Genomic DNA, 24057 nt, shown 5'->3' on the forward strand with positions numbered 1-24057 from the left:
GTGGGCTCCCTGAGAGGAACATCCTGTGCCCATCTCTGCCTGGCACCCCAAAGCCCCACGCAGGGGAGAGGTGGGTGCCCTGTGATGCACCGCCCAACCCAAGGTTCTCCAAGGAAGATGCTGCTAAACCTGTTTGCGGGGATTAAACAGGTCCGGGAGCTCAACCTATCGCTGCTCTCCGTCCTATTCCCCGCAGGGGCTCTGGCTGGACTGCATCTTTCGGGAGTTGGGGCTCTCGGGTGCGTCGGGCAGAGGTCGGGCCGGACAGGGGCGCCGAACCGCTGCTACGCTCGAGCTTCCGAGGGCGCCCAAGGGAATCGGGTGCTCCTCCCGCTCCGCCTGGCCCAGTGCGTGAGGACTTGGGGAGCAGTCCTAGCCCAGCTGCCGCGCTTGACCTTGACGGTTGCGCTTTACCGGCCTCTGGCCGGCTGCCAGGCAACAGCGCGCCGCCCCGCGGGTCTGCGGCTGCGGCACCGCCCCTCCCTCCCTCCAGCGCAGGCGGGCGCTGGATCCCAGGTTGATCCAGGCCGGGTTTTGCGGCGAAGTTCGCGCGTGCTGATTCTTCATCGGTTGCCCTCGGCAGCGGTCGGAGGCGGGAGACCATGGTGCTGGATGAACTGTGGGCCGCGCTCTCCGGCCCCTCTGGGGCTACCCTGGCTTGCTGCTTGGTGGCGGCGGCCTTGGCCCTGCGCTGGTCCAGTCACCGGACGGCGCGGGGCGCGGCGGCCCGGGCACGACAGAGGCAGCAAGCGGCCCTGGAGACCATGGACAAGGCGGCGCAGCGCTTCCGTCTCCAGGTGATGGCCGGGGTTGGAATCGGGGTCAGGGGGAGGGCCTGGGGTGGCGGCAGCACTTTCAGCCGCCCGGGCGCGCGGAGGGGCGGGCGGCGGGCAGCGGGCAGCGCAGGTGTGTGGGCAGCGCAGGTTCGTAACTCTCCGAACTCCTCTCGCCGTAATGTATTCTTTACTCTTTCTGAGCCAGGTGGGGCCTAGGGGAGGAAGGGAAACGAAAGGGACAGGGCACGTTGTCGAAGGCTGTCGCGCACTGGGTCAAAGAGGAGTTTTGCTCTGGTGCCAAAGAATCTCAAGACCACTATTAGGACTCTAAAACGCAAGTGTGAGAACCAATAGGATGCTCGGGTTTAGGTCTTTGGAATCATAAAGTGATGGCCAAGGGCATCTGGAGGGCTTACAGTTCAGACTTATTGATATGTGCTTGAGGATGCTAAGAGGCAGCTGGGGAGGGACTTGCCCAAGTCCACAGGGAGTTACTGGCGGAGCTGGACCCCTGCCACCTAGGCTGTCGAGTCTGATGGGTTATAAGCCCTTTCCATGAATAGGTTTAGGTGGGTGATCTGTCAACAAGATTTTCTCCTCTGGATCAGCTCAGTGTGTGTATGGGGGCGAGGGAGAGGCCTAGAAGGGGAGGCTTTCCCTCCAGGTGTATGACACACTGGACCCAGTTCCAAGTCAAAATGCTGAACTCAGTTCTTATGTGCTGAGGGAGGGAAGACTTGCCCCGAGTGTTTGATAGGATTTGGATCTGACAGGTGGGAAGGCATTCCGGATAATGGGACAGCATGAGGCAGGAGCTGGAACTAGAACCCAGATGCCTGGTGGGACCATCCAGCCTCATTCTGCTGGAGAGGAGCAGGGGAGAAAGATTAGGAAGAGAGACCCTGGCCTTGAATGCCAGGCCCTGGGTATGGCCTTGATGGCCGTGAGGTTTTAGCTGGATGTAAAGGTATGGATTTACTCCACACCATTCCTGGACCAGGAAATGTCATATTTGTTTATTTATTGAAATAAAAATGTATCTGGTTCCAGCCTTCACTGATCAAGCTGGCTGAAAAGTATACAGTCAGTTTTTAGGTATTCAATACAAACCGGTCACTTTCCCTACTTGAGCACAGGTTTGTCACTGTCTGATCCTCCTTCTCTGGCTGACCTCCTTGGTGCCCCGCTCAGGGATCCTTGCAGTGATCCCAGGCTCAGCCTGGAGACCCTCGGCTGCTCCCGAGGCTCCAGGTCCTGTGCAGCTGGCTAGCTGAGTTCTGCCAGCACCGAGGGCTGTGTGGAGGCAGCTGTAAGAATCTGTCCACAGTTTGTGCCTACAGGACTCCCGTCCTGGTTGCAAGGAACCCACCAGCTGGTAGGGGTGTGGGGTGGTAGAAGGGTGGGTCTTCCCTCACTTCAACTCCAAGCATCAGCATCTACACAGTTTCCTTCTGGAGCAACAGCCTTTCATTATTTTTAAGAACTGGCTCTCCAAGGGTAGAAGCCTTGGCCCTGAAATACCAAAAGCTGTTGAAACAGCCTCCATGGGGCAGAGCCTGGCCTCGGAACACCAAAACTTGGCTCTTGCAGATGGGAAAGCAGGGAAATCACCTTCTGGTTTTCCAGTGAGTGGGAGAAGAGAGGGAGAACTATCTTAGGAGCCTCAATGTGTTGAGCAATCAGCAAAAAGGTGAGGTCTTCATGACAATAGCTTTGGGAATGGGTAGGAGGTGGGCAGTTTAACTGAGCTCATCCAGGGCCTTGGGAAGGGGCCCAAGGTTAGTAGGGCCCTGGAAGAATACAGCAGCTTGTAGTACAGCTCCTGCCTTATAGACCACAGGAAAGCTAGTTGGGACCCAGATACCTCCTTTGTCCCGAGGCGTTGCTGGAGGAGGGGGAGTACTAAGCACCTCCTGAACATCGCAAGATGGTTCATCTTTCTCTGGACTCTAGAGCAACTTTAGAGTGAGGTGTATTTCTTGTATTCTCTGTTGACCGCATGAAGCTTAACCTGTAACATGCCCATTTGCTGCATTTGTTTCCACCTTGCCCCCTGAATGAGTTTCAGTATCCTTTCTGGACTGAAGAGAGGGACCACCATGGACAGAATATTATGGCTGGGAGAGCCATCCCAGAACACCTGCTTATCCCTCTGTGCCTCCGCACCTGTAGTTTTATCCTGAATGCCCTTCCCACACATCCCTTACAAGCCCTTTTGTCAAAATCCCACTGGATTACAAATGCCACTTCCTTCAACTGGATCTGACCTGTAGTTCCATCTCCTGGCGTCTCCAAGACCAACTTGAAGCTGATTTTAAAACCAAAGAATTCAATAAATAACGCGAAGAACAGTATGGTTTTTGTTTCGATCAGTATCAGTGGCCTACATGATCAAATGGAAGAGATATCTTGAAATAGGACAAAAGCGATAAAAAAAAAAAAACCCATGAGTGAAAATAAAAAAGACTTGGAGGACAATCTAGGATACCTGAAATTAGGACAGTAGGTGGTTCAGAAGGAGAAAAACAGATGGAGGAGGGGTAGTGATTCAATGATAGCTATAGTATCCTTTGCTTGAAAAAGCAGGCATACAGATGGCCACATGCTTGGTGAGACGTTATTTGTACACTTCCCTGCATTCTCCATACTAATTTTTTTTAATTTATTTATTTAATTTATTTTTGGCTGCATTGGGTCTTCGTTGCTGCGCGCGGGCTTTCTCTAGTTGTGACGAGTTGGGGCTACTCTTCGTTGCAGTGCGTGGGCTTCTCACTGCGGTGGCTTCTCTTGTTGTGGAGCACAGGCTCTAGGCGCGCAGGCTTCAGTAGTTGCGGCACGCGGGCTCAGTAGTTGTGGCGCACGGGCTTCATTGCTCTGCGGCATGTGGGATCTTCCCAGACCAGGGATCGAACCTATGTCCCCTGCATTGGCAGGTGGATTCTCAACCACTGCGCCACCAGGGAAGCCCCACATTGTGGGTTTTTCACAGACATTTTTTTTTTCCTGTGAGGTTTCATCAGAAACTGTTAACTGTGGTTTCCTTTTCAGAAGAGGGACTGGGCAGGGTGGCCCTAGAGGTGGGGGGAAATGTTCACTTTTCATTCTGTATACCTTTAAAAAAATACATCACTAGGGGTTGTCTCGTGTGTTGATGGGGAGATCATGGATCCATTTTTCTTTTTTTCCTTCCCTGTAGCTCCCTGTATTATTTAAAAAAAAAAAATCCCAAGTGAGTGTTGTATCCATTTAACAAATTCAGGGAAGAGGTAGTTAGTGTTCCTGATATTGAGGCCAGGCTTCAAAGGCTGTGTGGTGGGTGTGTGTAGTGGGCGTTCAGCTCTGGGCGTGTGGTGGGTGTGAGGGACCCGTGTTGCACTGAGGGGGTTCAGGGGAGTCTGACAGGACCACGGCCTGGAAGCATCTCCTGGAGCTTGTGGTATGAAGGGGACTTTAAGGGGAGGGGCAAGGTGGCCTTGGACATTGCACTATCTGGCCTGGCTGCAAAGCTTGGGTGGGGCAGCCGATTGGGTGGCCCCTGTCTGACCCAGGAGAGAAAGGATGTGCACTGGCGAGGGTCTTGGTAGAGGGGACAGAGAGGTGGCCATTTGCCAGATCTACTTAGGGGGCTTGGTGACTGGATGGGGGTGGGAGGGAGAGGGGGGGAGTGGAAGATGGAGGGCAGCGTCCTTCCCCTAGGGAAGAGGAGCCAGTGGAGAGGGGTGGGGAGGCACCGAGCTCAGGGGAACGACACAGGGACAGAGGGAGAAAAGGGAGCAGCCCAGCAAGTAGGTCCGAGCTCAGTTGAGTCAGTCGAAGGACGATGATCTGGAGGCTGTGGGATAGGCAGAGGGCCTGGAGTGGAAGCCATGAGAAGGAGTGACTTCTCCCAGCATCAGAGAGGGAAGAAGAGGTGCCAGAGGAACCTCCAGGAGCCTCTGTCTCTCCCGCGTCTGGCTCCTTCTCATGCTTCAAATCACATCTGAAATGTCACCGCCACCTACCCAGCCCATCTGAGTCACTCCTCTGTTCTTTCTGTCACAGACTCCCGTTTATCCTTTCTCACACTTGCTGTGATCTGTCCATTTTTTGTTAACTTGTTTTCTTTCTTTAAAAAATATTTTTTTTCTTTTATTCTTTTTCAAATTCTTTTCCCAATTAACTTGTTTGTTTTCTTGAAGGTAAGCTCTGAAAGCAGAGACTTGTCTGTCTTGGTTATCTCTAAATTCACAGCCCTAGCTAGTCCTCAGCACATAGGAGATGCTCAGAACTTACGTGTTGACTGAATGAGCGCATGACAGAAGGAGCGGAGAGGCGGGAGGGAACCCCGGGGAGGGGGGTATGTCTATGCCCAGAGGAAACTGAAGCGAGCCCTCTGACTGCCTCCATGAGACTTGGAGCAGAATGAACAGTCAAGTGTTTGTTGTATTCGACAACAAGGATGTCCCTGGTGACTTTGGCAGGAGCGGAGTACGAGACGAGATGTAGTGCCTGCAACTCAGATGTCCTCCTAGCCCTATTTACTAATTAACCCAATACCGTCGAGGGGGAAGCCAGCGGATGTTTGCAGGCAGGGGCTGACCCCAGAGACTCTGGGGGCCTTCGAGGCCTGGCAGTAGGTGTCTGATCAAACATCCCTTCTCCTTCAGAGAGCTCTTCCCTGACCACCCTCTACCTGTGTGCCGCCCACTCACTGCATCCATTTTATTTTCTTTATTTCTTGCTATCTAAAATTCATATTTACTTATGAATTATCTGCTCATCCCCAACTCTGCACCTTGTGTAAGCTCCCCCAAAGCCTGGATGTGACTTTTTTGTTCACTGCTGTATCCCCTTGCCTAGCATGGTGCCTGGTACGGAGTAGGTGCCTAATGCATATCTGGACTGAACAAAAAAACCCTCTCTTTTGGATGTGGCTCCAGCTCCAACCCTAACCACCCAGGACAGGGTTTTCTTATTTCTGCCCTCCCCTGACAAGGTGTTGAGTAGTTAGGTGAAGGTGGACAGCCAGTGGGCAGCCCATGCTGAATGGGCAGAGAACTATAGTTTATTTGTAAGTTCTAGGCAAGGCACTTCCCCTTGCTGAGCCTCAGTTTCTTTAGCTGTGCAATGGGAATGGTAGTAAGATTTAATCCAAACATGGAGCACATTGGCATGGTGCCTGGCACACAGTAGGTAGTCATTGGTGGTCCCTGTTAGTAATGGTCTAATGATCAGCCTGGGCACGGCCTCTCCCTGGACCCCCCTCAGGTAAGCTTCTTGAAGAGATAGATCTGTATTGTCCACAGGTGGCAAGGGCCTGCCCAGGCTGGACCACGTTTGTGGCGTCAGAGGTGCGGGTGGGCACATCTGTCACGGGTTGGCAGGTGACAGCACGTGCTTGGTAGGTGTGGGGATTTGGGGACATGGGCCACTGGTGTCTGCTGTAGGCACGTGGGGCCTGCGGGGAGTGGGGGACTGATCCGAGGTGTCTCCCCAGAACCCTGACCTGGACTCAGAGGCACTGCTGGCCCTACCTCTGCCTCAGCTGGTACAGAAGCTACGCAGTGGGGAGCTGTCTCCGGAGGCTGCACTCTTCACCTACTTGGGAAAGGTAAAGCCTGGGAGTGACCCTGCTCCTTCCTCTCCTTTCTCTGCAAGGCTGGGGGGAAAACCTGGCCTGGACTTTGTCCCACTGAGGACCGTGGTGGGATCACAGTGCCAGGGAGGTACTCTGTGTGTGTGTGTGTGTGTGTGTGTGTGTGTGTGTGTTTGTGAGAGAGAGAGAGAGAGAGAGAGGGGGAGAGAGAGAGAAGAGAGAGAATGGCTCTGTGTGTGTATTCGGGGAGGGGGGCAGGGGCGGGGTGGGGGGACACTGAGCATGTTGTCTTAGCTAGAAACCTGGCTCATAGCCCAGACTTCCCTCTCCCTTCCGCCCCCACCCCATCAGTCACCAAGTCTGGTCTGTTCCCTTCCTATAGCTGTCTCTAGTCCATCCCCTTGTCTCCCCCTCTTCAGCCTCCCTGGTCCTCCACCACCATCTCCCTCTGGGACCAAGCTCCAGCCTCCTGGCCAGGTGCCCTCTCAGCTCTTCAGCATCCTCTCTGGCCAAGGCCTCCTGTAGCTTGGGGCATCAGCGGCTCAGCTGCCGGCAGTTCCCTGGCACCCAGCGCCTGCACTGGCTCGTGTGGGGTTCCTTTTACCTGCAAGGCTCTTCTTCTTGCCCCGCTCAGCACAACAGGCTCCCCCGGAAGAGTCTTCAGGGCTCAGAGAGGAGTCTCTGGAGTCTTCCAGGAAGCCTCCCAGGACCCTCCTCCCCTCCCAGCCTGAGTTAGGGTTTCCTCTTCAGTGTTCACTTTCTAACAGCACATTTCTCATCACGTTGTAGGGTTTGCCTTATCTTTCTCTTTCCCAAGGCAAATGTGGGCTTTTGGTGGACAGAGTCTTATTTGTCTTTGCACCTTAGTGCCGAACGCTATGTCTTTTATATAGTAAGTGCTCAAGAAATGTGTTTGAAACAAAATGAAAGAAGGAATTGTGCTTTGTAAGTGTGACTTGTCTATATATGCCATAGCATTTTTTAACATCTTTATTGGAGTATAATTGCTTTACAATGTTGTGTTAGTTTCTGCTGTATAACAAAGTGAATCAGTAATGTATACATATATCCCCACATCCCCTCCCTCTTGCGTATCCTTCCCACCCTCCCTATCCCACAAAGCAACGAGCTGATCTCCCTGTGCTATGTGGCTGCTTCCAACTAGCTATCTATTTTACATCTGGTAGTGTATATATGTCCATGCCACTCTCTCACTTCGTCCCAGCTTACCCTTCCCCCTCCCCATATCCTCAAGTCCATGCTCTAGTAGGTCTGTGTCTTTATTCCCGTCTTACCCCTAGGTTCTTCATGACCTTTTTTTTTTCTTAGATTCCATATATATGTGTTAGCATATGGTATTTGTTTTTCTCTTTCTGACTTACTTCTATGAGTGTGACTTGTATCTGATATGATTTCTTGGAAGAGAGCATGTGGTAGTGAGTGGGACCCCTAAGCAGGTGGACATGAGTGCCAGGGGGACTGACGGGTGTGTATGAGAGTGGTGTGAGTGACTGCAGCTGAGAGGGGGGCAGAGAGGGCCTGTAGAGAAAGGACTGGACACCCTTGGGCCGGGTGCACTGAGAGGACACACAGTCTCAACAGCCGGGGTTGCTTCTAATGAATCAATGTCCCTGAAGAAGCTCCTGCCCCTCTTAATCAGCCACAGAGAGCATTCTGGCTACAGATTGGCCTCCTCTCTTTCTGACCGGGGCAGGAGACGGATTTCACATACCAGAGTGTGGCAATAGGGCCACGCCCATGTTCCTGTCAGTTGCTACCCTACTACTCCTCCATGAGACTTGATTATCAGCTTCAAGGGTTCCTGGGGGAGGGGAGGCTTCACCTGGGACCGCCTGGGGCAGAGGAGCTGGGAGGCTGTAGCCTGGGTCTAGCCCTGCCCTGCACTGCCTCCCAGTGTGACCTGACACGGGGGATCTGCCAGCCTCACTGGGCAGAGGGTGTGGCTTGGAGGAGGACGGGGTGGGGGGTGTGGCCAAGGGTCATCCTCCTCCCAGCTCGGCCTCTGGGGGGCATCTGAGGTCAGTATCTTGCCCCTTTGAGTGCCCTGGCCCTGGGAGTACTCCCTCTCTCTCTGGCCGTTTTGGAGTTGAAGGCCAGAGACAGCCAGGGTGAGGCTGGAGCCACATGTCCCTAGTGAGGCGAGTGCTGGGCCTAGGTTATCCGCTGTGCCCCTGGGTCATGTTTCTGGTTACCCTTTCCCTGGGTGGTAAGGGAATTTTAACACAACTGAAACAAAAAAAAGAAAAGCCAGTCTCACTTTGTTCTTGTATCCATTTCTCTCTCCCCCAGGCCTGGGAAGTGAACAAAGGGACTAACTGTGTGACTACCTACCTGGCAGACTGTGAGACTCAGCTGTGCCAGGTCCCAAGGCAGGGCCTGCTCTACGGCATCCCTGTGAGCCTCAAGGAGTGCTTCAGCTACAAGGTGTGCCCTGCCCCAGTCCCTGCCAGCCAGCTCTGCGTCCTGGGTCACCCTGGGCCCTCAGAGGAAGTACCAGGTCCAAAGACCTTGAGAGGGCACCATGGGTATGCCCTGCCTTGGCCTGTGGGGTGGTGGTGGGAACAGACCCTGTGCTGCTGAGGCGCCCCTGGCTCATCAGCCACATCCCTCTCGCCCATCCCTCCTTCTAGGGCCAGGACTCGACACTGGGCTTGAGCCTGAACGAGGGGGCACCGGCAGAGTGTGACAGCGTGGTGGTGCAGGTGCTGAAGCGGCAGGGGGCCTTGCCCTTCGTGTACACCAATGTCCCCCAGTCCATGTTCAGGTTGTGTCTCGGGTGCGGGGTAGGGGCAGGGGCACGGGTGCCAGCGTGACATGGGCTGACCCCTTTCTGCTTCCTCCAGCTATGACTGTGGTAACCCCCTCTTTGGCCAGACCGTGAACCCATGGAAGTCTTCCAAGAGCCCAGGTGGCTCCTCAGGGGGTGAGGGGGCCCTCATTGCGGCTGGGGGCTCCCCACTGGGCTTAGGCACCGACATCGGAGGAAGCATTCGCTTTCCCTCTGCCTTCTGTGGCATCTGCGGCCTCAAACCCACAGGGAACCGCATCAGGTATGGTGTAGGTGGTCGGGGGAGGGAGCTCCTGAGTCTCTTGCTGTGTGACCTTGGCCTAGCTTCCTACCTCTCTGGGCTCCAGGCAGGGATTCCCTGACTGGGGTTTTGCTGGGAGGTAGTATCACAGCACCATAGTCCTTGGTTCCTAGTTTCCAAAGTGGTGAGAGTTGGGAGCTGCTGTATGGATGTGGGGTTGGGCAGATGATGGCCATTTCCCATTGCCAACATCTTGTGTTTCTTATCCAGCAAGAGTGGCCTGAAGGGCTGTGTCTATGGACAGGTAGCAGGTGAGGTCTGTGGTTCCCTCTATGCCCTGGAGGAGGGGGGTCTGCCTGATCCACCTCTGCCCCTGCCTCTCCTTGGGGCAGTGTTGGGCCCCCAGGCCACTCTAGGTCTGAGTTCCTACGTCTTGTCCCTGCTCACACTCCTGGGCCACGGCCCAGCCCTTGCTTGGACCTGGCCCCAGAGCCCCCTTGGGGCTGGGTGATCTCTCTCTTTCCTACCCTCCCTGCCCCACAGTACAGCTCTCGGTCGGCCCCATGGCCCGGGACGTGGAGAGCCTGGCGCTGTGCCTGCGAGCCCTGCTGTGTGAGGACATGTTCCACCTGGACCCCACCGTGCCCCCCCTGCCCTTCAGGGAGGAGGTGAGCCGGGGTGGGGGTGGGCATGGGGTGGATTCAGGTCTCACTGGTGCTCCTGAGCCCAGAGAGCAGCCCCCGCATTGCAGCAGGACTTGGAGGCCCTGTCTCCTGAAAACCACCCCCGCGGGGCCGGGGCTGGGGGGACGGTGAGGGGGGTAAGTGGGGGACAGGGTGGGGCGGGTGTCTGAGACCAGCAGCAGCGTCTCTGCAGACAGCCACCAGATGGCGCCCTTGCCTGCATTTGGAAACCCTGAGGCTTTCAAATTGGTGGGCTGGGAGGGAGCCAGAGCTGAGGAAAGGCCCACCTTCCGGCCCAGCCTGGGGGCTGTCACTGCGGAACAGGAGTGGCCTCGAGGCTAAGAACAGCTTGAGACAGCACTCCTGTACCTTATCTGTGTTTGATCCCCAGTAATTAGGAGCCTTTCCTATAGTATTCATGTCCATATCCCCAGCCTCCAGAGGGATGCTTGGCGCGTAGGCTGAGTGAGTTAAGGACAGATCCCAGAGAAAGCTGGGATCTGTGGGCAGTGTCAGATGCTGGCTCCCCAGAATATCATCCTAACAGCCTGTTGATCGGATAAGGCTGAGTTTAATGCTTTCTGTGGTGAGGGGGAGTGCTGCCCAACAGAGCCTTAGCAGCGTGGGGGAGGGGCGCGAAGTTAGCTGTTGAAGTTGGTTTCAGATGGATGTTTGAGTGTGGGGCATTGGTTAGGACTGGGTACAGATCATGATGTAATAGGTTAGGACTGGTGGATGCAGCAAGGTGAGGATTCTGAGGAGAGGGGTTCAAGGAGTCTTAGAGGATAAGCTGTCATTTGGTGCTTGTATTGAAGAATTGACGGGTCTTTTAAGAATGACTGATAAAGTTATCTGTGCTTTATGTACAACACATTCAGGAGTAGTCAAGTTAGATCGATGTGGGCAGTGGAATACTAAAGCCATGTTAATGTAGACAGTAAGCTGTCTGTGTGATGTCAGCGCCATTTCTCAGCAGTCTGGCATTTCTCCCTACAGACCTCTTGCCCTCACCCAGCCCAGGTTGCCTTGGAAGGGCTGAAGGCCCTGGGGCAGGCAGGAGATCTGGGCGGGGGATGGGGTGAGCTACCCCTCCTCAGCAGAGGAGATGTTCTAAGTGAAACCAGTCGTTCGAGAGCCCCTTCCTGAGAGGAGGGGAGGAAGTGAGGCTCCTGTCCTGAGGTCTGGAACAGTCTATTACGGGAGCCAGGACTAGCATTCTCGAAACAGGCTGTGGAGAGCCTCGGCTCAGGACGCAGGATACCTGGCTTCCTGACCTAGTGTTGTTAGCTCTGCCCTGACAAGTGGCCTTGGCTGAGTCCCAGCCCCACTCTGGGCCTAGTCCCAGCCCCACTCTGGGCCTATCTCCCTATCTAGACCTGAAGCCTCAGTTTCCTCGTAGGACCAGTGGGAATCCTCGTTCCTGCTCTGCCCACCTGTAAAGTCATTGTGAAGGTGTTTTGTGAAGGGGTCAGATGCAGAAGGGGCTGACCTCACTGCCAGTCAGTTTTCGGGGGATCTAGGGTGTAGCCTCAAAGCTGCGTCTGGGGCTGAGGAGCTACTCTGAGCTCTGGGAGCCCTGCTTGGGGCCACCCTCTCCTGACCTGGCTCTGACTCCTGTGTGTTGCCCCCAGGTCTACACAAGCTCTCAGCCCCTGCGTGTGGGATATTATGAGACTGACAACTATACCATGCCCACCCCGGCCATGACACGGGCCCTGCTGGAGACCAAAAAGAGACTCGAAGCTGCTGGCCACACGGTATGGAGGTGGGAGCCCACAAGTCCTGACATCGCCCCTCTTTCAGGGAAGCCTTCCTGGTACCCATGGCTGCCACCCATCCCTGGCATCCTTCTACCCTGATTGTTTTGTGGTTGGGGATGGGGATTCGGTCCCTGGGGGACCAGTAAAAAGGGGCTGATCAGAAGTATTGGGGTACATGATTGATGGTGAGCTCACCCCTGTGCTGGGGATGTGTGAGCTGTGAGCTGCATTGGGAGGGCCTCGTCGACCACAGACAGGGGCGCACAGCTGTCCAGAGGTTCCTGGGGCCCTGAGATGGCAGGTTTGGGGATGTTCATCTGGGACAGGCTTCTGTGTGGCTCCAGACTTCTCTCCTGATGTGCATCTTACAGGGAGTTATCACGGGCCAACAAGGCCACCGTTGCGGCTCCAGTGAGGGTACCATGAAGGCAGGGTTGGTCCAGTTCATGCTCGGGGCTGCCTGGGTAGCATGGGGGTGGTGGGACCCAAGGGTTTCTAGGTCTGGGAGTCTTACACTCCTCAGTCCCTGCAGCTGGTTCCCTTCCTGCCAAGCAACATACCCCATGCTCTGGAGACCCTGTCGACGGGTGGGCTGTTCAGTGACGGTGGCAAGAGCTTCCTACAGAACTTGTGAGTGATGTTGGGTTTGGAGGTCTGTGGTGGGGTCAGGACATGGGGAGACCCAGGAAGAGCAGCGGGGTGCTGTAACCCTGGGGACAGGCCAGGCTGGGGGAAGATGGAGGACAGGCCTCAGCTGAACGTGAAGAAGGTCTGAGCATTCTGGGTAGGGACCTTGCCACCCCTCTTGACTGCAGGCTGAGCCTGGCACTACCTTGCCAGGGAGTCTTTGGAAAGGTGCCATAGCAGGGGGAGGCTGGATTGAGCATCCATGGCCTCATCCTGAACTGAGCTGTCTGGGAGGTAGGAGGTAGGCAGGGAGTTGCCTATCTGTTTGGGAAAGATTGAGAGACAAGGGTAGGGTCAAATAGGAGGGCAGGGGTGTAGACGTCATTCTGTGACTCCGGGCTCTTCTCACTTGAGCCACATCTTTCTCTTTTGAGTAGGACCTCAGTTTTCTTGTCTGTAAAGTCAGTAGGTTGGACCAGGCCCACTTTAAGGGACTTCGCAGAGCTCACGTTTAGAGAAGCTGGTTCCACTTGGGTGTTTTCAGTCCTTAAAGGTTGACACGGGCAGAGGACAGGCCTGTGAAGGTGCCTCCTGGGGACATGCCCAGACTGACTGGACTTCCCCCAGTAGCTAAGTATGGTCCAGGCTTTAGCGGAAGGGGCTACGCCTCACTCTGGCCCTGGGAATGAGGCTCCAGGATCAGCCGCCTGAGACCTTTCCCTGAGATCTAGAGCAGAGACAGCCTCAGAGACAAGGATCACGGGGCCCACTCAAGACTGCGCCACTCGTGCCTCCAGGCCAATATCCGCATCCATGGGGGGAATGCCCTCAGTATCACGCCCTGGCCAGGGAGATGCTGCCTGTAGTTCTAATTGCTTTAAGCTGAGTTTGCCAGGGAGGGAGACAGGGAGTCCTGCCTTGGGGAGCTCCATTGGGTGGGAGTGGAGCCCAGGCATCCCAAACGGTCTGCAGGCACAAGCCACATGTTGGAAAGGAGAGGCTGAGATGAAGGGGCTGGAGAGCATGGCTGCCGGAGTCTGGTGAGGAGGGAGGTAGGCAGGGTCACTGAGTAGAGACCGGGGGATGCAGAAGGTGGGGGTGAGCCAGGAGGGATGCCTGGGGTGGATGTGTCTGGACTGGACCCTTTGTCTTCCAGCAAAGGTGATTTCGTGGACCCCTGCTTGGGAGACCTGATCTCAATTCTGAGGCTGCCCAGATGGCTTAAAGGACTGCTGGCTTTCATGATAAGGCCTCTGGTGAGGGCACAAGGAATAGAAGGGGTGGGCTGGGCTGGGCAGGAGCCTCTGGGGCTCTTCCCCCCTCCCCTTAGTCTCCTCTTCTTCTCAGCCCTCACCTAGTCTCTTCTCCTCCCCCCATGCCCTTTGATCTTCAGCTAACATGCATGCTGAAAGGGGTGCTGACCCGGGACACGGGGGGGGGGGGGACAGAGGGAGGAGGCACGGGCAGCTTGGCCTGAAGAAGATTATTGCCACACCTGGCCCAAAGCTGAGTCACTGACTGTGTCTGTCCGTCTGCAGCTCCCAAGGTTGTCAGCCTTTCTCAGCAGCATGAAGTCTCGGTAAGAATGTTTCCCATGCCCAGATGCTTGTCCCCCTTTTCCCCTGACCTGGGTCCAAGTGCTTTCCAACAGGAAAAGATGAGAGAAGTAGCTTCTGAGGCTGGAAAGGGCCCAGGCAGGGTGGCAACCTCTGTGGCTTTCGAGGAGGATCTTGAAGATGTCTTAGCAAGGTCCAGGAAAGCCTGGAGAGCAAAGACCTGAGGGAGAGCACAGGATGGGAGAGGGTGGAGAGGAGAAGATTGCCCTGGCTGGGCATGGGTGGAAAAGCCCAGGAAGGAGCTGGCAGGCGGCAGGAGCGGGGGATGCTGGGAACCCATGAGGAGTGCTACTCTCAGAGATCAGACTGCACCGCGCCTTCTCCTGCCTGCCCCTCAGTGGCTCACACCGGAAAAGCTGGGAATAAGTTATCCCATTCTCAGGCCCTGACATCTTGTGGACTTGTTCCTTCTGTTACCACCAGGCATTTAGGACCTTGGGTGGCTCTGGCCTCTCCTGTGTCCTGAGGGTAGCTAGGAGTCAGGCCTAAGTCCCTCTTGGGGACTCCGTGGGACATGAACTTAGGGATTAGAACTTCTGCCCTGCACTACTTTCCTCTCAGAGTGCCCTGGAATTGAGAAGGGTCCGAGGAGGGATGAGATCTGGGAGGTGTTGAGAGTAGGGGTCTGATGTTGCTAATTCCCATGGCTGTGATCATCATGGTCGATGACCTCACTCCCTCTGTCCAGGTCAGCTGGAAAGCTCTGGGAACTGCACCACGAGATTGAGGTGAGGCCAGAGCCTCTAGACTAGGGTAGGGCGGGTGGGGGGTGGAGATGGACAGGGCACCTGTGTTGGGGTCTCTCGGCCACTTGTCCCTCTGGTCCCCTGGAGTGGCCCTTCGTTCTCCCTTCCACTCCCTGGATTGGGCCGCTTGGGGACTGCTCTCAGACCCTCACTTGTCCGGACACCCATCCTAGGGGCCTGGGTCAGCCTGGGGCTCCTGTCCTGGATACCTCTTTGCCACTCTGGTGCTGCCTGTAGCCAGCACTCCATGGCCCTGCCTTGGTAGGAAGAGTGGTGTCTGTGGTTCTGTGGAGCAGTTGATGCCCCCTGAGAGCATGCCCCCTGATGCCCTGTCTGAATACCCCGAGGTCCTCCATCCCACTGTGGTTCAGTTCACATCCGGGGCAGGTGCAGGGCTAGAGTCACCCCAGCCACAGTGCCTGCATCGGAGAGTCCGTGTAATGGGCTGGGTCTGAGTGCTTCAGCTGGTGTACGGGTATCCTCCCCAGGTGTACCGTCACTCTGTGATTTCCCAGTGGAGAGCAGTGGAGCTGGATGTGCTGCTCACCCCCATGCTGGGCCCTGCTCTAGACTTGAATGGCCCAGGCAAGGCCACAGGTGAGGCTTGCAGCCCCATCACAGCCCGGCCACCTGTCTCTTCTCTCCTATGAGTTCAGCCCTTTGCCTGGTGGGGCTGCTGGGCGGTAGAAGAAGAGGAGCCCTGCGGGTGGGTTGCACCCCTGGGGGAGGACTCCACCCTTGAGAGGCTCAGTCTGGTTGGCTGGAGAGATGGGAGTCATGTGGGATGCCTTGGGAGGGAACGAGCTCCCTGTCCTCAGCACCATTCAAGTTGGAGATCTTGTTACAGAGTCTATGGTTTTGGGAGGTGGTGTTTGAAGTCCAGGTGGGATTTAGATAAACCAGGAAAACAGCAACAACAGTCCAGGTGGGGGGAAGCTGCAGGGAAGAGGCACAGGACAAGCTCGTCAGCGGGCTCTCCAGCCTGCCCTGAACCTGGATTCCTGGGCTCTGTCACTCTCACTCAAGTCTCAGCCCTAGGAGAGAACCTCTCCCTGTCTGTGGATGCAGGGTGCCATTTCACAGGGTGGAAGACTGGGGCTCAGAGAGGACAGTTGTCATGGAAGGTCACCCAACCTGCTCCAGCCACATGTGCTGTGTCTCAGGGGCCGTCAGCTATACTCTGCTCTACAACTGCCTGGACTTCCCTGCGGGGGTCGTGCCTGTCACCACGGTGACCGCCGAGGACGAGGCCCAGATGGAGCATTACAAGGGCTGCTTTGGGGATATCTGGGACAAGGCGCTGCAGAAGGTAAGTCCCTTTTCCCCTGGACTCACACCTGCTCCCCTTCCTCTAGTGGAGGAGACAGTATAAACACGAGTATCCTTGTCTGTCTGTCTTGAGAGCTTGTTTGGAGGTTCTAGCAGGGGAGCGCAGCTACTCGTATACCCTTGACTGAAGAACGGTCCTCCTCTATCGGGGAAGGTCGTCCTCTTCGACCGAGCACGCAGCTTCAGGAGGGACGCACATGGAGTGGTGAGGGAGGAAGGGGACACCCGCCTAGCCAGCCAGATCAGCCAGATCAACCCTGACGATCAATGGGGTGACAGATGTCACAGCCAGATCGCCCTCACATCCTCTTGTCTGTCTTTCTTAACGCAAGACCCCTAAAGACTGCGGGCTGGCCCTGCTGTGCTGCCCTCCTCTCCAGCTGGGGTGCTTCCTGGGCCCAGGGTGGGGTCCTGCCTCAACACCTCCCGTCCTGATGCCTGTGTCCCCTGCAGGCCGTGAAGAAGAGCGTGGGCCTGCCTGTGGCTGTGCAGTGCGTGGCTCTGCCGTGGCAGGAAGAGCTGTGTCTACGGTTCATGCGGGAGGTGGAGCGACTGATGACCCCTGAGAGGCAGCCATGCTGACTGCCGCCGCCTGGCCTTAGAGGGCCTGAGACCCACTGGAGCCACGCCCAGCGTACTCAGGGCACAGCTGCCACCCTGGAGGAAGTGTTCAGCCTGGGGCAGAGGCTTCCAAGTCCCTCCCCGTCGCCCCTGCAAGAAGCCCAAACTCGCTGAGTCTGGACCTCGCTCCCTCCCCTGTTCCCCTCCCTGCCCTGACACCCCCAACGTGGCAGCCGGTGGGCATGACATGGGCAAAGGCCCACTAACAGTCAAGAATCGGTTCCTGGTCTGTGTCCTTTCTGGAAGTCATCGTTAGGGCACTGGGGGTTGAAGACCCGACCTTCTAGAACCTGACTCCAGCCACGTCAGTCTCCTGCTCCAACACCTCCTCTGGTTCCTGTCACTCGCAGGATGGACACAGGCTTCTCAGGATGGGCGATGCGGCCCCAGCACTTCACACCCACCCCTCCCACCCCCCTTAGACTAAGCCCTACTTTGTTAGACATTGTCTTTTCTCTTCTCCTTGCCTCTGCTGGGAATGCCCTTTCTGCTCCCCTACCATTAAATCCTCTGAGGCCCAGCTCAGATCCCTCTTTCTCCTTCTGAGCCCTGGAGTAGGTGGGCTGTTTCCTCCCAGTCTGCGCTGTGTGGTGGGCATCCGCGGGTGGGTCACCGCCCTTAGCACACTGGCTCTCCTTGACGGCAGGGATACTATTTCTACATTTGTCCTCAGTGGCCAGCACAGGGCTGGGCACAGGGCAGCGGGGAGTCTGGGATGCTGCTGGGGAGAGGAACCCGCAGGACTGAGGAGGCGAGCACAAGACAAGGTGATCTGGCAGAGAGTGCTCGCGGGGCCAGCCCAGGACTGGAATGTTCTGGGAAGGCTTCCTGAAGGAGGAGTGCCTGTGCTGAGTATAGAAGGTCCCCAGGGCTGAGATAGGGGATGAGGGCATCCCAGGGAGAAGGAACAGTACTACACCCAGAATGGGCATAGGAGGAGCAGCAGAGATGTAGGTGGGGGTCAGATCAAGGTGGACTTGGAGGGCCAGTTGAGGAACTTGAATCCAGTCTCAAGGGCAATGGGGCGCTCTTGAAGGATCAGACAGGTGTGGCGAGGAGAGTAGGCTGGAGGGGCAGAGCCTGGAGAGGGTAACGAGGCTGCTCCATGATCCTAATGTGGGGAAGGGGGCCTGGGGCCTGAGCTAGGGCCGTGGCCCAGGTAGAGAGGTGATTTGGGACTTGACGGTTGGCAGGTGGAAGTGAGCTGTCTCAGCTCAGGCTCAGCTCTGCCCAGTTTGCCAGCTCATCTCTTTATTTTTTTTATTTTTTATTTTTTTGCCCTACGCGGGCCTCTCACTGCTGTGGCCGCTCCCGTCGCGGAGCACAGGCTCTGGACGTGCAGGCTCAGGGGCCATGGCTCACGGGCCCAGCCGCTCCGCGGCATGTGGGATCTTCCCGGACCAGGGCACGAACCCGCGTCCCCTGCATCGGCAGGCGGACTCTCAACCACTGCGCCACCAGGGAAGCCCTGCCAGCTCATCTCTTTCTGGACTGCTTTGCCTGGTGGGTGGAGGGTTAGCTCGTCTGGATGACTCGGGGGCTTCTTGGGTCCACCAGCTGCCTCGCTCCTCCCTGGCTCCAGCCCTAACTCGCCCGCTTGCTGTCGGAGATGTTTCTGGCCTGAGCCCTCGGGCAGGGTGGGCCCCTGGCTCCCGCCTGACCTCCTTCATATTCTTTTCAGGGCAAGCTGCTTTCCCAAGGCTCCCTTCTCCACGGAGATTTTCCTGCTTCTCCAGTGGTGCTTTCCCCTCCAAGCCACGTGCCCAGTGGCACCTGTACTTTCTGCCAGTGGCGTCCCTGCCTCAGTGGGGCGAATCTCAGGGCAGCCAGGAGACCCTACCTTGGGGCTGACTAGAAGGCCCGACCCACATGGATGCCTAGATTGGGGTGACCAGGCAGCTGCTGCACTTTGCCCTGATTTCTCTGAACTGCTCTGTCACTTTGCCTCATGTCCTTCCATAAAACCACGTGCCATCTGCCCCAGCTTCCTGCCCCATTTCTCTCTTTGGTTAATGATAGCCTCATGCTTTTAGACACGAGGCTGCCGTGGGGGGCCACCTCTCCTCCATTCCTTCCCTGGTTTATTGATGTCACCCTTGAACCCCAGCAGGGCCGTGCCCAGCCCCGTGCTTAGTGGTGCCGGAGTTCCGCCAAGCCTGGCTCCCATCCCTGAGAGGCTCCTGGGCCTGTGTGTGTGGAGGATGCAAGCACGTTGGCTCTCTTGTGATCAGGGCCGGGGGAAAAGGTAGACAGGGCCAAATGCTGCTGAGGGCGGCAGAGGTGGTCAGCGAGGAAGCGAGTACCGGCTGCGTTCCACCTCCACCTCTACACTGTGGTCCAAGCCACCTGCCTCTCACCTGGACACTAATAACTGGGGTGGGCTCCCTGCTTCCTTCCTCACCTGTCTGCCAATCCATTCTCCATACAGCAGCCAGAGTGATCACTTAAAAGTGTATATCAGATCGAGCCACCTCTCTCCTTAAGACCTTGCAGTGGCTTCCCAATCACCCGTGAATAAAGTCCAGTCTCCTCCTCTAGTCCTGCAAGGCCCCACGTGACGTGGCCCTTGCCCACCCCCCTGCCTCCTCTTGGATGTCTCTTCCTCTCGTTCATCGTGCGTGCTCCAGCCACATGAGCACCCTTTGGTCTGTCCATCATCTCAAGCTCGTCCCTGCTCCAGAGCTTCTGTGTTAGCTGTCCCTCTGTTTGGAACACTTGGCGCCAATGTCACCTTCCCTGATCACCCACTTGGCAAACAGTTCCCCTTGACACCTTCTAACATGCCACCCTTTGTACGTTATAGCATTATCACTATCTGGAATCATACTTTTTTTTTTTTTGGTCTCCACTCAGGCAAGCTTCTGGAGAGCTGCACTTTGTCATGCTCAGCCTGATACTCAGCCTGTGGAACAGTGCCTAGAAGGTGCTTAGTTAATTTAGTGAACATTAACTGAGCATCTACTAGGGACCAGGCGCTGTACTGGATGCTGGGACTGCAGTGATGAATGCGGCAGACTAGGGTCTTGTCCTCTCGGAGCTGCATTCTGGAGGATATTCGTTGACTGAAAGGAGGCAGGGAGGCAGGCAGGTGTGAAGTAAAGACCTACGTATTTAATGAATGAAGTGATAAGGTGACTTTTAATCAGGACAAGGGGGGAAGGACATTCTGAATATGAGCCATCTACCTTCTGGGCACTTTATAGTGATCATGTCATTTTATCCTATTCACCCTGTTGTGGGTGTTTGTATCCTCATTTTACAGAAAGCTCCCACAGCTAGAAGCAGGGGAGTTAGAATCGATATCTGATTCATTCTATGTCAGAGCCTCTGCCTGGTATCCCATGATGCTGAGGCACAGAGGAGTGACAGCATAAGCCAGCCGCCGCCTCTTCCTGTCTGACCAGTCCAGCCGCCTCAATACCCTCTAAGTCACGTGGCTACTTCCTGGTCTCAGCCTTTCCCCTACTCCCCGGTCCACTGCCATAGCTTCTTGCCTGGCCTCCCCTCTTCAGACTGGTCTTCTCCAACTGTCTTTCATATGGCAGATGAGTGACCTTTCTAAAAGCAAATCTCATCACGCCTAAAACCTTGTGCTCAGTCCAGACTCCTGGCTCTGACCCACAAGGCCACGCTTCACCTGGCTGTGCAACTGACCACTCTGGATTCCTCCCCTTCCTTGGGGCCCTGAGGTGGTGCTCAGGGCACTGCACACCTCCCACCGCCATGCCCTTTGCTCACTGTGCTTGCTCTGCCTGGAATGCTCTTCCTCATGTCTCCACCTGAAGATCCCCTCCCCCATCCCACTATTCCAAGGTAAGGGCGGTCATCCTCTTACAACTGTCAGGCTGTGTTGAAAGGGCTTCTTGGTGCTTCTGTCCATGCTCAAAAGCAGGGGCTGTGTCTTAATAATAGAATCCAATATTGATTAGGTTGTGGAGTTGATAATCCATGATCTCATTGGAAAAAGTAGGCATTATTACTTCCATTTTATAGATGAGGGAACTGAAGTTCAGAAAGGGTTGCTGATTTGTCCAAGGGCAAAGACTTGAACAGAGAAGAGTTGAATCCACATGCCCGACTCCAAACTTAGTGTACTTTCCTTGTCTGCACAATCATCCCAAGAATAGGCAGTAAACACACTCTGGGTGCCAGGTTCTGTGCTAAGTGACCACAACACTGGAGACAGAAGCCACGTCCAGGCACTGTGCTCCTCTGCTGGTGTCTGTTTGCAGAAGGGTTGTGGTATTGGAGCTTAGGACACACAGAGGACCTGCCACTTGTCCCTAAAAGGCACCATCTTTTAGGGTCATCCCAGAGCTCCCGCTTGTTGAGAGCCTTTGGGATCCTGGCTTTGTTGCCCACTCTTTCTGCGCTGCCTCCCAGCTTTGTCCATCCACAAATCTGAGCACTGGACCTCTCCAACCTCATCCAAGTCGCCAATAAACAATCAGAGCTATGGAAAGAGCCGTGGGGTGTGTCACCCCAGACCACCTGCTCGGACTACCTGGGCATAAGATATTGCCACATAATTCAGTCTCATCAAGTCCTGAGCGTCCCAGCCAGCCTTGGCGAGACCTCCCAGGTTTCCTACACATAGATTGGGAGTGGCGGCCCTGTGCACCTGAGGCAGATGAAGTCACCTGGGGTCAGGGCTGTGTGGGGTTTGCCCTTGCATATCCAGCACCTAGCACGGCGCCTGGTACTCAGTGGGTACCCAGTGAAGGCTTGTTGAATGGAGGAGTGGGTGACTTATTAGTGAACCCTTTGGCCCCACCTGTTACTTCCTTCTCATCCTAAACAGGAATGTCCTGGTCAGCCCCTGTCCTCAGCCCTTTTCACATTTATCTTAACTACTGCTGTGACCTTGATTTGTGCCCATAAGGACAAATAGCTCCCAGTATATATTCAACCTGTGACTTTCTCCTCGTCTGCAAGTCCTCATCCATCCAGTTCCCCATCTCTATACCCACTCCATCTCCATCCATCCAATAAACGTATAGAACTCCTCCCACAGGAATTACTTCAGGGTAACCAATCAGAAATAGTCCCTGCCTGAATGGAGCTTTCATTCTTCTAGCAAACAGACACCAAGTGCACAATCACATAAAAACACTTGTCAGGGGCTTCCCTGATGGCACAGTGGTTGAGAGTCCGCTTGCCGATGCAGGGGACACGGGTTCGTGCCCCGGTCCGGGAGGATCCCACATGCCGCGGAGTGGCTGGGCCCGTGAGCCATGGCCGCTGAGCCTGCGCGTCCGGAGGCTGTGCTCCGCAACAGGAGAGGCCACAGCAGTGAGAGGCCCGCGTACCGCAAAAAAAGAAAAAAACAAAAAACAAAAAACACTTTTTAGAAGTGCAGTAAAGCAGAAGCACTACTTTATTTTATCAGAGTAAACTAAGTGGTACCTGCTTCAACCTGGGTGTGTGTGTGTGTGTGTGTGTGTGTGTGTGTGTGTGTGTGTCAGGGAATGCTTCCTGAAGGAAGTGACATTTAAGCCAAGAGCTGCATTGTCATAAAAGCCAAGGAGAGAGTGTATTTCAAGAAGGGTGGTGGCAATGGCTTCAAATGCTGCTGAATTAACTTCAGGGAGATTGTTGAGATGATTTGGCATAAACCAGACTGGACTGTGTGGAGGAGTGAGTGAAAGATGAGGAAGTAAAGGCAGCAAGTGTAGACAACTTGAGAAACTTGGCTGGGAGCGGAGGAAAGATGTCAGGGTGGTAACTATGAAGGATGTAGATCTGAGAGAATCTTTGAAAAAATTTTAAATTATATTTTTAAGATGGGAGAGACTTAAGCGTGTTACATGCTGCTAGAAAGGAGCCATAGAGGTAATAGAGATACATCGAGATAAAGGCGGGAAGGGAGGGTTCGACCCATCTATCATTCCTCCACTTAAGAAATATTACTGAGCAACTGTCGTGTGCCAGGCACTTTGAAAAAGTCTGACAAGGTACTTGCTTTTACGGAACTTACTTTTTTTAGGGAGGAAGGCAAGAAATAAGTAACTAAGATAATTTCAGCGAATGGTAAGTGTGATGAGGAGATAAAATGGGGTGACGTAATGGAGGCGTGCAATCAGGAAAGGGTGATGTAACAAGGCCCCGGGTGCTGCAGGGGTGGTGCAGCTGCCAGATGGCCTGGGGGAGCTGAGCCATCAGGGGAAGCCAGGGTTCAGTGAGGGGGGCGGTGTGGGGAAGGGAATGGTGGGGGAAGAGGAGGAGGGACGCGGGGAGTTTGCTGATGAGGAGGGCTAGTTCCAGAGGCCCCTGGGAGACGGTGAAGAGTGTTAGAGGGTGGATGACCTTGGGGTTACCCTGTAGGTCGTGACTCCACATCCGGCCCTGGGTGACCCTGGGTGCTCAGACCCAACACTACGAGCCACAAACCCATCTCCTTCCCACCAAATCTGCTTCTGACTTCCCAGTCTTGAGGGTGCGGCCACCATTCTCCTGTTCACTGGTGACTGGCAGCCTGAGATGTGACAGACTGCTCCCCTCTCCTCCTCTGATACAGAGGACCGGGCCCAAACAGACAAGAGTGGAAGGGCTCCCAAATCAAGTCCCTCCTGCTCTACGGCTGCACATCTTCCCCGTCTTTCCTGCCCCTCTCCAGGAGGTTACCTCCATCCCCTCACCGCCCCCCACCCCCACCCCACAGAATCCTTCTCTGCACGCTCTCCCTGCTGGTAGGGAGCTCCTAGTCCAATGAGGAAACGGGACATGAGTCTGGAAGGGACAACCAGTAGACTGGGGAGGCTGGAATCCCAGGGGCAGCAGTGTGGCCTTGCTTTGGGAATCAGGAATGAAAGTCTAGCTGGGCTGGTGGGGGCAGGGGTGAGTGCTATGCCTGCCTGCTTCAGTCCTCACGTCCTTACATCATGTCCCCTGGGACGGATGCCTTCTGAGCTCTGCCTGCTCCCCACCCCCGTTGTCCCTTCCTTTTTTCTCTGCCTGAGCCCCAGACACCCGCAGAGTGAGCTGCTAACTCTGGGCGGCCGTGGGCTGTTCAGTCCTTCTCCCTGTGACCTATGAGCCATGTTAAGGGCATTGGCGATTATCCTTCAAGCCACAGGCAACCCCATCCAGAACTGGTGCGGGTCAGATTAGGGTGCTGGTGGGGTGTCTGATGGGTGGGATGGGGGAGGAGGACGTGAAGGAGGTGCGATCAGAGCCTGGTCACCTGCCCCCCTGCAGTCTTGGGCTCCTCTTCAGGCTAGTTTCTGCCAAAGCCCCTTCTTCTGCACGGCCTGAGGAACAGGGGACTTTGTCCA

At 55.5% G+C, this 24057-nt stretch overlaps 1 protein-coding gene across 1 annotated transcript; it reads left to right on the forward strand.

Moving 5' to 3' along the window:
• Positions 1–602: 602 nt before the first annotated feature.
• FAAH (fatty acid amide hydrolase) lies at positions 603–17179 on the forward strand. The gene is made up of 15 exons (XM_060083155.1): positions 603–797; positions 6253–6366; positions 8662–8796; positions 9003–9136; positions 9216–9422; positions 9672–9712; positions 9945–10069; positions 11716–11841; positions 12377–12474; positions 13628–13727; positions 14010–14050; positions 14776–14815; positions 15322–15430; positions 15997–16142; positions 16616–17179. The coding sequence occupies exons 1-15, from the start codon at positions 603–605 to the stop codon at positions 16742–16744; spliced, it is 1740 nt and encodes a 579-aa protein (XP_059939138.1). The 3' UTR covers positions 16745–17179.
• The last annotated feature ends 6878 nt before the right edge of the window (positions 17180–24057 follow it).

The sequence above is a fragment of the Mesoplodon densirostris genome, chromosome 2 (genome assembly GCF_025265405.1).
Source record: "Mesoplodon densirostris isolate mMesDen1 chromosome 2, mMesDen1 primary haplotype, whole genome shotgun sequence".
Lineage (NCBI taxonomy): Eukaryota > Metazoa > Chordata > Mammalia > Artiodactyla > Ziphiidae > Mesoplodon > Mesoplodon densirostris.